At 49.2% G+C, this 14,346-nt stretch overlaps 1 protein-coding gene across 1 annotated transcript in view; it reads left to right on the forward strand.

Annotated features, from left to right (window-relative positions):
• RPTOR (regulatory associated protein of MTOR complex 1) overlaps positions 1 to 14,346 on the forward strand; it is a 103,327-nt gene that overhangs the window by 23,846 nt on the left and 65,135 nt on the right. Inside the window, exons 4-6 of the mRNA XM_058852353.1 lie at positions 5,407 to 5,565; positions 8,709 to 8,855; positions 11,043 to 11,218. Of these exons, the coding sequence (XP_058708336.1) occupies positions 5,407 to 5,565; positions 8,709 to 8,855; positions 11,043 to 11,218 (482 nt within the window). The remainder of the gene's footprint in view (positions 1 to 5,406; positions 5,566 to 8,708; positions 8,856 to 11,042; positions 11,219 to 14,346) is intronic.

Consider the following 14,346-nt stretch of genomic DNA (forward strand, 5'->3'; position numbering starts at 1 on the left):
CTTTCCTGGTACTCAGGTGCTTTCAAAGGGATTTTACCATCTACAGGTGGTGCTCAGTAATTCAACACTTGAGATAATTCAGTTTATACTTTTTGGTTCCTGGAGATGGGATGGAGGGCTGGGAACTGGGGGGTCTCACTGTGTCACCCACGGTGGTTGGGGATGGCTGCACCAGCTCTGGGCTTCTCAGCTTGCTCAAATTATCTGATCCTAGCTTGGATTTTCCTTTTTTTTTCTTTTTTTCCATGTTCCTGTTCATTCCTTTGATGCTCCAATGTGTTCAGGAGATTTAAAAAGTAAAATGTAATGGTGTTGCTTTGCTGTGTTCACCACATGTTCATCCTGGCTCTGAATTTTTGACATATATGTGCCTGTTTTATGTGTCTGAGCCCCACTTTGTTCCAGACGCTCTCAGGAACACGTTGCATCAAACTGGCAGCTGCCTCATATAAAGTGGAATATGAATTAATTCAATTTTATGCTCTTCACTTGAAAGAAAACTTAATCCAGGATTTTTAGTGTTCATCTTGAATAGGTCTTCAAGCGTCTGAGGAACATCTCTGTCTGGGGTGGTTTTATCCTTTGCCTGGGAGATATTTACCTTAGTGTGGCTGAATTTCTCATGGAGCACGGGGATGTTGATCCAGGATGGATCCTGAGCAGCAGGGATGGGTTTGTACACACAGCCAGGGGAGCTGCTGTGGAACCTGCCTGCCCTTGCCCTGGAAGCTGCTGCTGTCGTTCCTCTTGGGTTTTAGTCACTTACTTCTTTGTAAAGCTTCTCATTAGTTGAGTTTTTCCAATGTGGGCATTGTTCCAAAAACCCCTCTCTTGGAATAATTAGCTTGCTTTGATTCCTTTTAATTAAATCATGTGAAGTAGGCTGGCTGTGTGCATGGCAAAGCCGCAGGTTTGATGTCTTCTCTGCTTTTGGAAACTGGGATGCAGATCTGCTCCACGTGGCAGCTGCACCCTGGGATGGTCCTTGGAGTTTGGATTAGGAGCAAGCATTGCTGAGGATCAGGGAAAGCTGCATCTCAGAGTTTGGGATCCACCATGGGGAGGCTTTGCCATGGGCTGGACAGCCCAGCATGTGGAAGTGATGGGTTCTGCACTGGAATAACTGGGGTGGGACTGGTTCCTCCAGGAAATCCCAGCCAGCCCTGCTCTCTGAGGTTCCACAGGGCAGGAAACCTTCCAGTCCCAGAGATTGTCCATGTCCTGCAGATATGGAATCATGGAACTGGGTTGGAGAGGACCTTCCAGAACATCCAGTCCCAGCCCCTTCCACTGAAGCAGGGTGCTCCAGGGAAATTCTGCTCTGGGCAGTAATGGGCACTTGAGGAGGGAACATTAAAACCTCAAACACTGCAGCTGAATTGCCTCTATTTTATTTATTTTACCCACCACAGTAACTCACCACATGCAGTGCCTTGTGTGTGCCATTTGCATTTGGGCTTCTTTGTCACCCAGAAGCTGTTTAAAAAAACCCAATCTTCAGCCAAATAAAGCTTTTATATCTCATTATAGATTCTGGGTAGGAGCATCCTTCTTCTGCAAGGAGGTGTAAAAGGCAGTTTCAGTATAAAATACTGAATGTTGGAGTAGTTTCTTCTGTGGATAAATTTGGAACACATTCAGTAAGGTATCTTAGGGATAAAAGGGGAGTGACTTCAGGATTTGTTCTGAATGAGAAGAGAGAGGATGATGTTATACCTTGTGAAGAGCAGAGGCTCTGGATGCCAGCAGAGACATTTGTCATACATTTTTCATACACTTTGTGTCCCCTGCGCCGGGGGCTGAGGTTTTGGCATGGAATCACACACACGCTGTGGTCTGAGGCTTGTGGAGTCTTTCTGGAACAAACACTGAGGTCTTGGGCTGCAGGAGAATGAAAGAGGAACATCTGAATTTTATAGCTTTGATGAGAAAACAGATTTATCCTCATATTTTCTTAAGGAGAAAAAAATCCATCTCCCCTCTGAAAGAGCCGTGGTGCTCCAGCAGCGCCTCTTGCCTGCTGGGCTGGTGCCAGTGGTGATGGGAACCTGGCCTGGCTTCCAGAACTTTCCATTGCCACTGAGCGTTGAGCAACATCAGCAACTTCAATCCCCTGTTCCTTCACCTCTGGCACTCTGCACTCCTTCCTTTTCACGGGAGCTGATCCTGAGCTGAGTTTCCTGGGCTCAGCAGCTGGCAGGGTGAGCAGAGCCCAGTTTGGGAGGTGATGATGAGCCAGTTTCTGGTGTCTCAGGTGACAGCAAAGCCCTTTGGCACAGCCCTGGAGCTGCTGCAGCCCCGGCTCCTCCTCAGTGCCACGCGTGTCTTAATTATAAATGAAGGGAAAACCTGTAGTCAGGTGAAGTTTCCAAAGCAGGGCCATTAATTTAAGCTCCAAATCCAGAGGACTGTGGGAATTCTGCAGGCAGTGCATCCTGACATTCCAGTGGGGTAAGAGGTGATGGATCCACTGAAGGGGATTTTCCCCTCCGGACAGTCTCGTGTTGGAGAGGTCACTCTCCACCCTGCTAGGCAGTGAACACCTGGCTGGTTTCTTTTTCTTTTGAATGAGGTAAATCATTTGTGAAAGAAATGGACAATGATTTGGGAGGTCGTTCTGTGGGGATGTCAGGGGATGGTCGGCACCATCTCACCTCCCACTTCAGCACCAAACATGGCTAATGTCCACAGTGAAAACACTTGGTGCTATCCCCAAACTGGTTTCTTTTCCTGGTTTGGGTGCCAGAACTCCTTTCTATTGAAAATCTTCCTATTTCCTGCAAATTTGCCAATACAGTGTTTTATCAGTCCTGAAGTTTCAACACCGAAAGGTGAAATGTCTTAAAGATTGACATCCTACCTGCCACAAGTTAGCAGGGACAAGGCTGGATTAACCAGAGCGTGTTTCACAGAAGTGTGGCAATAAACAAACAAAACTTTTAACTTTGCCTGAGTGAGCAGAACGATGAGGATCTCCTGGATGAGGGCAGCAGGTTATTGCCTTTGCCAGGAGCTGTTCAGCGGGGCGGGAGGTGACCGGGAGCTCTCGTTCTGGAGCTGCCGTCCCCATCAGGGCTGTGACAGCTCTGTGACAGATTCAGTGTCCAGGGGAGGGCTGGAGTGTCCTGTGTCCAGCAGGGAGCACAGGCTCCCTCCAAACACCAGCAATACCTGTGGCAGCCCCTGGAGCAGGGCAGGAGGGCAGCGTGGTGCCAGCAGCCCTGGGGAAGTGGCCAATGGCTGATAAAAACAGGGGAAAAATCTGGGTTGTGTCTGTGGGTTAAACCCCACAGAGCTCTGGGGTTTGTCACCTTTTGCACTCATTAGTGCTGGAAAGCTCCTGCTGGGAGCTGGAGGGGAAGGAAGAGCCATGGGAGGAAAGGAAAAGACAAAAAGGGCTGGTGTGTTACTCACGTACCTGCTTCTTGTCACATCTAAAACTCCCAGCTGGCTCCTGAGCTGGCAGTGAGGCTCAGACTGTGCTTACTCACATCCCTCCCTTCCATTCCCTTCGTCCTCGTGTTTCTCCAGGCCCAAATGATCTGTTTGCAGTTTGGAAATTGAAATCTACAGACTTTAGTTTTAGAGTCTGAATCCACCTCCATTAACTGCGAGCTGTGTTTAATATTGATGCTCTGGGGACGTGAGGAGGGATGGAATGAGCCTGTTCTCCTCTGGAAAAAAAGGCTGAAATTCCCCAGCACTGTGCTTTGGGCGGCTGCTGAAGCTGCCAGCAGCCAGGCTGGGATTTAAGGGGCACATTTTTTGTAAATCAGTGTCTTCATCACTACTCTGAGTGGAGAGAGGAGGAGGTGGGGGCTCCGTGGGAAGATTAATGCAGCCTCTTGGCTTTCCTGAGTGCTGAGGTTCCCAGAAAGGATGAGGGTGTCACATCACTGCTCCTTGCTTCATATTTTTCCTCCTTTTGCTTGCTTTTCTTGGGTGTTGCCATCATTAAATGCTTCCATTCATTGTTCCCTCTCCCCTGCTGGCTGGAGACTCTGACTGTTAATTGAGCAGCCCTGTATCTGCTCTTCAGGCTCCTGATAAACAATTTAAATCCTTCATCCTCTTTTACTGTGACATTTTAAGACTTTCTCATCTTTGGCTGTCACAGATGAAAAGTAAAGAGCCCAAACTTCTGTGGCCTTGGTTTGGTTTATAAGCAGGCTCCCAATGGCAGGTTTTGGAGAGGTGTGTTTGTCCTGCTCTTAAATTTGGGTCTTTATTTCAATACATCAGATTGAAGGGTTTTATTGTGATTCTGGGGTTTCAGTCTCTGCAGCTCTGGAGAAGAGAGAAAGAGCCAGGCTTTTGTCTTTCAAAGGACAGTTGAAAGACTTTCTGTTATTATTTGGCCTTACTTCAAAAAATTGCACTTTTGAGCGTGACAAACCAGCTCCTACCTGGGTGTCTTGAACCCAGCCAGGTTAAAAGGGGTTTGAAGCACTGGGGTTTCTGCCAGTTTGATTTCTCCTGCATCCTCCAGTGTGCTCTGAGTTTGGTGCTCATAGGAGCAGTAATGGGGTGTGCACAGCCACAGCTGAGGAAATGCATCCATTTTTCCAAAGGCAAAGGGCACTTTCCAAGGGCTCTCCATCACTGTTCCCCCTTTTTACCCAAATGTGTGAATGTCAAGTTCCTGGGCCTTTTGTGTCCTCTTGTCTCGAGAGCAGAGTCAACCTGTACAGTTTTCTCTCTTCAAAAGAGGGAATTTGTTCAGTTGGAGGCTGAATTGGATTAAGTGAGGGGTTACTTTTGAGACTGGCTAATGTTGAAACAGATTTCACCTTCCTAAGGTTTTCTAAATATTAATAATTCAAAAGTGAGTGAGCTGGGAGGGAGTTGTGAGCTAAACTGCTCCACAGACACGCTTTGCTTACCCAGCCCCAGTGTTGTGTGTTTCCCTTTCCCAAAGCAGCCAGCTCCTGTCCACGCTGGTTCTGATGCCTGGAGAGGCTCCTGGAGCAGGGGCTGGGCAGGGTTAAAGGAATAAAGCAGGGATTTAATAAAAGCCCTTCCAAAGATGCACCTTGGGCACTGCAAGAGCCCGGCCATGGCTGCACCCAGGATGGGCCCTGGCTCAGGAGTTTTCACTGTTATGGGTTTGGGTCCATTTCCACCTTGGGGTGAATTGTGCAGTTCAGGTGATGCAGTCCCACCCTCCCAGGCTGCTCTCCTCAATTCTCTGGTTCACTTTTTGGGCTCGGAGCTGCAGTGGTGTCCTTGGCTGTGGGCTGGAGAAGGATTGTTGTGCGTGCCTGAGCTGTGAGGAGACCCTGCTGACACTTTGTGTGGAGTTCAGGGTTAGCAGCGCAGTGCAGAACCTGGGAAACACGAGAGGAAAGCTGAAGGTGTCGGTATCAGAGGCTGTGTGCAGTGACTGTGTCCCCTGCTGTGTCCCAGGCCAGGTACAAGCAGAGCCTGGACCCCACGGTGGATGAGGTGAAGAAGCTGTGCACGTCCCTGCGCCGCAACGCCAAGGAGGAGCGCGTGCTGTTCCACTACAACGGGCACGGCGTGCCCCGGCCCACGGTCAACGGAGAGATCTGGGTCTTCAACAAGGTGGGTCTGACCCAGCACAGCCACTGGAGCCTTCTGCTGGAGCACTGCTGGCCTGGAGTCGTGGGCTCACACACTGCTTTGGGCTGGAGGGACCTTAAAGCCCATCTCATTCCACCCCAGCCATGGCAGGGACATCTCCCACTGCCCCAGGAACACCTCCCACTGCCCCAGGGACACCTTCCACTGCCCCAGGAACACCTTCCACTATCCCAGGAACACCTCCCACTGCCCCAGGAACATCTCCCACTGCCCCAGGGACACCTCCCACTGCCCCAGGAACATCTCCCACTGTCCCAGGAACATCTCCCACTGTCCTAGGAACATCTCCCACTGCCCCAGGGACATCTCCCACTGTCCCAGGAACATCTCCCACTGTCCTAGGAACATCTCCCACTGCCCCAGGAACACCTTCCACTGCCCCAGGGACATCTCCCACTGTCCCAGGAACACCTTCCACTGCCCCAGGGACATCTCCCACTGTCCCAGGGACACCTCCCACTGCCCCAGGAACATCTCCCACTGCCCCAGGGACATCTCCCACTGCCCCAGGGACACCTTCCACTGCCCCAGGGACATCTCCCACTGCCCCAGGAACATCTCCCACTGCCCCAGGAACATCTCCCACTGTCCCAGGGTCACCTCCCACTGCCCCAGGGACACCTCCCACTGCCCCAGGGACACCTTCCACTGCCCCAGGAACATCTCCCACTGCCCCAGGGACACCTTCCACTGCCCCAGGAACACCTTCCACTATCCCAGGGTCACCTCCCACTGCCCCAGGAACATCTCCCACTGCCCCAGGAACATCTCCCACTGTCCCAGGCTGCTCCAAGCCCTGTCCAGCCTGGCCTTGGGCACTTCCAGGGATCCAGGGGCAGCCACAGCGGCTCTGGGCACCCTGTGCCAGGGCCTGCCCACCCTCCCAGGGAGGAATTTCTTCCCAATACGTACCCTGAGTTTCCCCTCTTGGTCTGAGCCTGTTGTCCCATCACTTTTCCAGGTTTAGGGTATGTTCCCAGGTGTTTCATTCCCTGATTGATTTCTTTGTGTTCTTGAGGCTGTGTGGGCACACAGGCTGTCCCTGCCCTGGGGGGCATGAGAGGCTTTTCTGCAGTGCACTGAAGCAATAAATTATTGGCATGGGGTGGAAGGGGAACATGGAAACCCAGAATTGTTCCTGCTCTGCCTCACTGTCCAGTGTGGACATACCAAGAGAGCAGCAAGACAGTCCCTGGAACTGGTTAATTTGGCATTTTCTGGCCTTTTGCCACACACTGAGGCCGCAATAACATTTTTCATGTATTTATTGTGAGTGCTGTTGTATCAGTAAGGAGCAGTATTCTAGTTCAGCTGCTGCTTCCTGAGCAAATCTCAATGTAGCTTCAAAAGGAGAAAAATCAACATGCCCCAACTTGAGACATGTTTATTCTCACATTTTGAGGAGCTTCTCTGCAAATCTGAAATATCTCTGAGTTGTTTGCTAAACAATTGGGGATGAAATCTGTTCACAAGCAGTTTCCAGTTGAGCTGTTGTGTCATTCCCAGGAAGAGGCACAGGGTTGGTGGGAGCAGGGTTGGAGCAGGGACTTCTCCTCCATGCCCAAGCCAGGGAACAAACTGTATGTCCAGCTCTGCTTTAACACCCCTTCTTGCTTCAAACTGCCTCATTTACATCTCATTAGCAAATTTGATGTTTTATGTGACCCCCCACAGTGGAGTTGGAACATAAAATTCTTCTGGTTGGAAATACCACAGTATTAATCAGAGCTATAACCCAATCTTAGCTGGAGCAAGATGCATTGGAAATAAAAAGGTAAAACAATGCCTGCCCATAAAATGTCGTTGATGAGATGTGTCAGAGCAGGTTTTTATGTGGAACTTCCTGGGGCTGGAATGTGCTTCACGTGAGTGGTGACCTTAAGAAAGGCTGTGCTGAGGACGGGCTGCTCGTGCCTCATTCTCTCATTGCTGTGATTTGCAGAGCTCCAGCTCCTTAAAACTTTAGTTTTTTATCAACAATTTTCCCTATTAATTTTAATGAAACAACCCAAACTGTTATATATGGGCAAAAGTGGGTTTGGAAATGCTTTATCCCTCCCTGCCTTACGTAACACATGGTTTATGATACCTCCTGTCTTTATCGACGCTGATACGTGTCCTTGAAAATTGGATTTTTGTAAAAAGTTTACTGGTTTTATTACAGCTATTTTAAGTCTCTTGAATTTAAATGAGAGTTATGATCCCATCCATCATCCTGCTGATGTTAATAGGAACATCACAGCTTTTCCTGAGGATTTTGGGCTGAGCTCAGGGTTGGAGGAACACCAGGTTGCCCTCTGCCTGCAGCTGAGAAGGATCCTGCTGGCAGCCACTGGGTATTTGGTGGTGACTCTTTGCAGGCAGGAATCTGTGGTTTATATTTGCAGCTCTCTTGGTTCAGGATTGGCTCCTCAGAGCTGCTTTTAAATGGCTGATTTTTATCCTCTTGCCTCCAGTTATTTGGGGGCGTTAAGATGGAAGACAAGGAACAAGATCCTCCTTATTTACAGAGAGGGAACTGTGGGCACTTCCCTCTGTTGAAGGCAGCTTTGTTGGTTTTCATTTTAATGGATAATTTGGAAAGTTGCACAGAAGCTAAAGCTGTAATAAAATTATGAAGCATCTCGTTAGGCTCAGGCGGGGTAGCGCTGATGGGCTGCAGGGGCTTAATTATCCATCCTGATTTATTGATGGGGTTTTCAGTTTAAGATGTTTGATGTTAAATTAAAGACAGCTGGTTTGCATCCTTTATCAGCGTTGCAGAAATTTGGGATAAAATTGGACTATTAAATGATGTTTGGAGTTGTTAGCACATATCAGAGCTCTAAATATCTGATACTGAAAACTCTTGGCAAAGTTTTTGGGCTTTTTTTTTTAGAGTTGGGTGTTTCAAATAACACCACAATAAAATCTGCTCGTCGCTTGTGTTGACTTGGGTTCACTTCCTCACTGTTGGTCGACACTGACTGAGATCTGTATTAATTAATCTGCTCAATCTAGGGTTTATTTTGGGGGTTTCAGAGCTGGCTTTTGTGGCTGTATTTGATGAGCTCACCCAGTTTGGGTTCTGTCACCCCGTGGTGACTGGAGCTTTTCTCCTGCAGAACTACACCCAGTACATCCCCCTGTCCATCTACGACCTGCAGACCTGGATGGGGAGCCCTTCCATCTTCGTCTACGACTGCTCCAACGCCGGCCTGATTGTCAAGTCCTTCAAGCAATTTGCACTACAGAGAGAGCAGGAGCTGGAGGTGAGAGCTCAGGGCTCTGCTGGGCTGTGCTCAACACAAATGAAGTTTCAGCTTGCTTTGCTGTACGCACTGAAAAATGTGTTTAAAACCGTGTTGGAAGGCAAATTAATTTGCAAATAACTTTGAAACTCTGATCTTTCTGGTTCAGTTTGCTATCCCATTAAACTTAGAATGATTTTTAATACAAGCACTAATTAAATGTTAATGTTAATAGAATCAATTTGGGCTCTAATGGTCTTTTCTGCTGAGACGAATGCCGAGGTGAACAAGACATCATTATTTTGGTTGCAAAACTCTGGTATCTGGGGCTGTATTTCGATGCAGTTGTGGTTTTGTGCTGTTGAAGTGAATGCAAAAATGTGAAACAACAAAAACCTCATCCACACAGGGATTGTCCTGGTGGTTCCAGTTCTGCAGAGTGTGGAATGTGTTCCCAATAAAAAGCTGTCTTTGGTTGCAAATGGAATTAATAAATTTATTGAAGGAAATCTGAAATGCAAAGTGGAAGGGAAGAAGTTGGAATGTTCTGTGCAGCCTCCCACCTGCTGCCTGGAGCTCACAGGGACATTCATAAAGGTTCACTTCTAGGACACTGGATTAAAAACCCCAAAACTGCAAGGAAGGAATATTAATTAATCAGGCAGCTGAGTGTCACAAATTCAAGCTCCAAACAGATGTTCAGTGTCCCTGCCTGTCGGTCCTTCCCTTCAGAATTCCGGTTTTTGGAGATGCTTTACTGGGGGCTCTTTGGCAGGTGGAAATTCCATTGCACTGAGGAAGACAGTCTGATAGCCTGGGATATGCAGATCATTCCATTATTCCTTCTCTTCCATAAAATAATTCCATAGTTTGTAACAATAAGAAACTTCTGTGACTTGGGAAGAAGATGGAGCTGCCAGACAGGGATGGATAGAATGGGTAGGAGATGCCTTTGGAGGTCAGAGCAGGGTGGTCTGAACATCCTTTCCCAAGTTTCCCTATCAGCCTGGGACTCCCACTGGGATATTTTAGGAGCCTTTCTCCTTTGTTTATCCAGTGCTCTCTTCAGCACTTTGGTTCTGGTTTCTCATTCTGTTCCAAGCAGGTGGAACAGGTCTGACTCCACCTTCCCTTTCCCTGCTTTCTTCACCCATCTCCTTTTCCCCTTGGCTTGTGCTGAGCTCCAGGAGGATTTGGGGCTGCTGTGGGAGGGAGGGGAGCTCTGCTGGGGGGCAGAGCCACTGCTCAGGTGGAGCTTGTGCAGGAAAACCTCTGCAAGTGCAGCCAGGGGAGAAGGATGAGCACAGGTGATAAAACCTTCATTCCAACAAACACTAAATTCCATCCTCTGTGGGATTGTTCATCTGGTGCAATGTGTGAGGTTTCATGGGACAGCTGCTGTGGTATTGCTGCTCTTACAGCACAGGTTAACAGTTCATTTGGGTTTGAAAATACTCCCAGGGTTATGTGCCAGCTTTTCATTCTGCCCTTGGATTTCATTAACTCCTGGTGCCTGAGTGAGGTTCCTGCTCGTGGGGAACAGAAAGCAGAGCCTTGCTGACAGAGACAGCAGAGCGCTCACAGCACCATGAGAGCGTGGAGGGGAATTCATTTGGAAAATTATAAATTATCCATTTGTTCAAATTCATGAAAAGTGAAGCAAAGCTGCAACTGGTGCTCCAGAGGGGCTGCCAGAGTGATCATGATAATTGTTCCCCGTTTCCCTGCAAGGAGATCAGAGGAGTTTGCTCTTCCCTTAATCTGCCAGAGGGATTCTCACCTTCTGATTCCATGTCTTGCCCTAATGAAAGAAATGCAAAATGTTGGAAAGAAACTTTGGTGGCTGAGGTTTACTTTGTTTCTCTGGTTCAGAAAGGTGCTGAGAAGATTATTTATGTTTTCACTCCCTGAATTATTAGTCTCAAAGATCATATGCTTAGTCCAAATCATAACCAGGAGAATCCCTGTGCTTTTGGAAAATGGGAATGTTGGTCTGTAGAGCATTTTTACTTTATAGACTGAGGTTTGGCGTGCAGGGTATTTCTAGACTGACCCTGGACTTAGCAGTGGAGTGCTGATATGAGTTGAAGCAGTGGCTGGTGCTGCCACAGCCACCAAGAGCTCCAACCCCAGAGCTCCAGGGAGCACTGGCAGCTCTCCCTGGGTGATTTCCTGACTTTCCCTGTGGAATTCCCTTGTTCTCTGCAGGTGGCTGCCATCAACCCCAACCACCCCCTTGCCCAGATGCCTCTGCCCCCTTCCATGAAGAACTGCATCCAGCTGGCAGCCTGTGAGGCCAACGAGCTGCTGCCCATGATCCCAGACCTGCCTGCCGACCTGTTCACCTCCTGCCTCACCACCCCCATCAAGATCGCGCTGCGCTGGTGAGTGAGGCCCCCCTGCCGCCCCTGCCCCGGGCACAGGGAGGCTCTGCAACCCCAAATGCTGCCCCTGAGCCCGAGCTCCCCTCAGGGCTGAGCAGCAGGGTTTGAGCTGTGCGCTGGGGACAGCGGCTCGTTAATGAGAGCTGGAAAGGTGAAAATATTGTTATCTTCTACTTACTGCCTTTTAGTTTCCAGCTCAATATCTAGGTTTGCTCAGATTAAGGGATTTACTGTTCTGGGAATTAAATATCTGCTTCCTCAGAGAGCAGGAATGGTAGATGGTGCAGTACAACTTTCTGTAAACTGTCCTTTGCACAAATCACATCCCAAATATTGCGGTTGCTGTAAATAATGCAGTAGCTTTAAACACTGCTGGAGTGAGAGGAAGGGAGTGATAAACCAGGGAAAGATGTTCTGCAACGGCAGCCCAAGTTAATTAGGCTGAAAGTTAGAAAAGGCTGTTCCAGAGAGCAGGAGCTGTCCAAGAGCAGTGTTTTACCCAGCTCCCAGGACCTGAGCCTGCAGCCCCCAGAGCCAGAGGCTCCATTCCCAGAGGCTCTTCCAGCTGCTCCTCTCAAGTTTGTGCCTGCCCCAGAATGGAAAAACTTCAGGGCATTTGCTGGACAGGGTTTGAGCAGGCAGAAGCCCACAGACACTGCAGGTGGTGCTGAGAAATTTCACCACAGTTCCAAGAGTTACTCGCTGCCCTTTGGAGATATTTGTAATAAATTACAGTTCATTAAACTCTTTCTGTTTCACATCAGCAGCAAAGTGAGCGAGTTCCTGCAGCCAGGCTCTGGTTTGGGTATGTGAAGTTCTGTAGGAGAGGTTTTTTTTGCTGGGTTTTGTTTGTTAGATATGCTAAGAAAGGTTTTTTTCAGATACTGTGATCTATTCAGGAATTTTCTGTTCCTCATCTCCATGGGAACGTGGCTGAGGGGGTGAGCAGGGCAGGTTCTCCACAGGCTACACCTGCACGAGCATCAGAGATTCTCTGAGTTGTGTCTCAGGCTGTTTGACAGGAGAGGTGTTTGTAGAAGTGCTCAGGGGAAGGGTTTAACCACCTCAGCTGGCTGATGCTGGAAGGTGCCATGGGAACTCCTGGATAGTGAAGAATTTCCTTCCACTTCCAATCCAATGATTGTGTGGTGTTCACTGCACTCAGGAATTTCATTCTCTGGTGAAGGTTATGCTCCTTTTGTGTTCCCAGTTGATTGGCATTGTTGCAGGTGTGGTTTTATCCATGCAATCCTGTAAATAATAAGTGCTTCTGTGGATCATTGGTTTTTACTGATGTTAAACACAACAAATGCAAAACCAGACCCTCTGCTGCATTCTAAGAGTTTCATCCAAGCTGTGTTGATGTCCTAAAGCTGTTACCCAAGAATAACCACAGAGTCCTTTGCCATCAAAACTTCCCTTTTCCTTCATCTCAGCCCTTTTCCCAAAGCTGACCCAGAACCCTGTGGAACTGCTTTTGAAATAGGACATTTGTGCGGTTCCAGGCTGGTGCTCTAATGAGGTTTCATACACGGAATTTATGGGCAAATGAAAGTTTGGATAAATGTTTATCCATCCCATTTTGTTCTCTGTGGCGAAGTCACTGAAGGACAAAATCCTTCATCAGTTGAGGCTGCAGCTGCAGCCACTTCTGCCTAATTTCAGGGGAAGCGAAATCGATGCTGGGGAGAGAAGCACAGGTCAGCCGAGCCCTCGGGATGTGGGGCACGGAACTCCTGGCGCCAGCCTGCAATTGCAGGAGGCTGGAGTGTGAGTTGGCTGTGTGGATGCTGATTGTCCTTGTGTGTGGTGACTGCTGTGAGCTGACGTGTTCCCCGTGGATCTGGGGCTATATAAAGCTGTGGGTGAGGCAGAGCGGGAGCTGAGCTGCGGGGATTGTTAATCCTGACGGATGGCGCTGGCGGGAGGCAGGCGGGGATGTTGAGGAACGGGCAGCACTGGCAGGCTCTGAGCCCTGCTTTACGCAGATCCCGCTGCCCAGAGCACAGGCAGCTCCCCTGGAAGCTCAGGGCTGACTCAGTGCCTGCCTTTCCATCCTCCTGGAAGGTGCAAACCGGCTGCAGTCGCACACCCGCAGCTCCCCAAGGCTGCGCTGGCCTGAGCTGACCTAGGGGCCTTGGGGCTGTGAAGTCCTGTCCATAAAGAGGGGTGGGGATCCTGAAAAGGGCTGGAAAACCCCAAAGAACAAGGAGAACAGCTGGGGAGCTGCTCAGCCTCGGGAGTTTGGGATGTGCAGTTCCAGAAGGCTCAGCCAGCATGGGAAGGGAGCGGGACGGGACCGGAGCTGTGCCTGCTGATGTTCTGTTTAAAGTGTTTTCTGGGGTTTTCCCTGATGTATTTATTTTGCATTTCTGCTAGAGATTTTGGGATTAACTCAGCCAATCCTCTGTCCCACACTGGTTTTGACAAACTGCACTGAGCTTCAAAATACTCCTGTGATACTGAGCACCATTTCCTGCGTTCCTGGGTTTGTGTTGGGAGGGACCTGAAAGTCCATCCAGTGCCACTCCCTGCCATGGGCAGGGACATTTCCCACTGTCCCAGGTTGCTCCAAGTCCTGTCCAACCTGGTCTTTGAGATCTTCCCTTTATCTTCTCTAATCTGGGAATATTAGCACCTTCCACTATCCTGGGTTTCTCTAAACTGTCCTGGGACACGTCCACTTTCACGGGCAGCAGATGTCACCATGCAGAGCTGTGCTGCTCTCCTGGTCCTTCCAGGCACCATCAGAAGGGTTAAACTCTCCAGCCTCATCCCAGGGACCAGGCTCTGCCAGGCTGAGTCTGCCTGGGGCTGCTTGGGAGGGAATTTCCCTGCATGGTTCTGTAATGCACTGTCATAAGAATTTTATATTTCAGCAGATTGCACAGGGATCCCACTGCAGGTGCCTGGGTTCTTTATGGCTTCTCTTTCTGCTGGATGACGCACACATCAGGAAAAGCAGCCTGGGGACCATGAGCCTGTCCCAGTCCTGGGCTCCACTGGGTGCCCTTCAGGCAGAGGATGCCACAGGGAAGCTGGAGTGGCCCTCAAGATCTCAGAAATGAGCTCTGCATGTTTTTAATGAGTAATTGTTCTCCCCTTTATCTGGGGAGAAACCTTTTGGA

This window comes from Poecile atricapillus, chromosome 17, assembly GCF_030490865.1.
Source record: "Poecile atricapillus isolate bPoeAtr1 chromosome 17, bPoeAtr1.hap1, whole genome shotgun sequence".
Taxonomy (NCBI): domain Eukaryota; kingdom Metazoa; phylum Chordata; class Aves; order Passeriformes; family Paridae; genus Poecile; species Poecile atricapillus.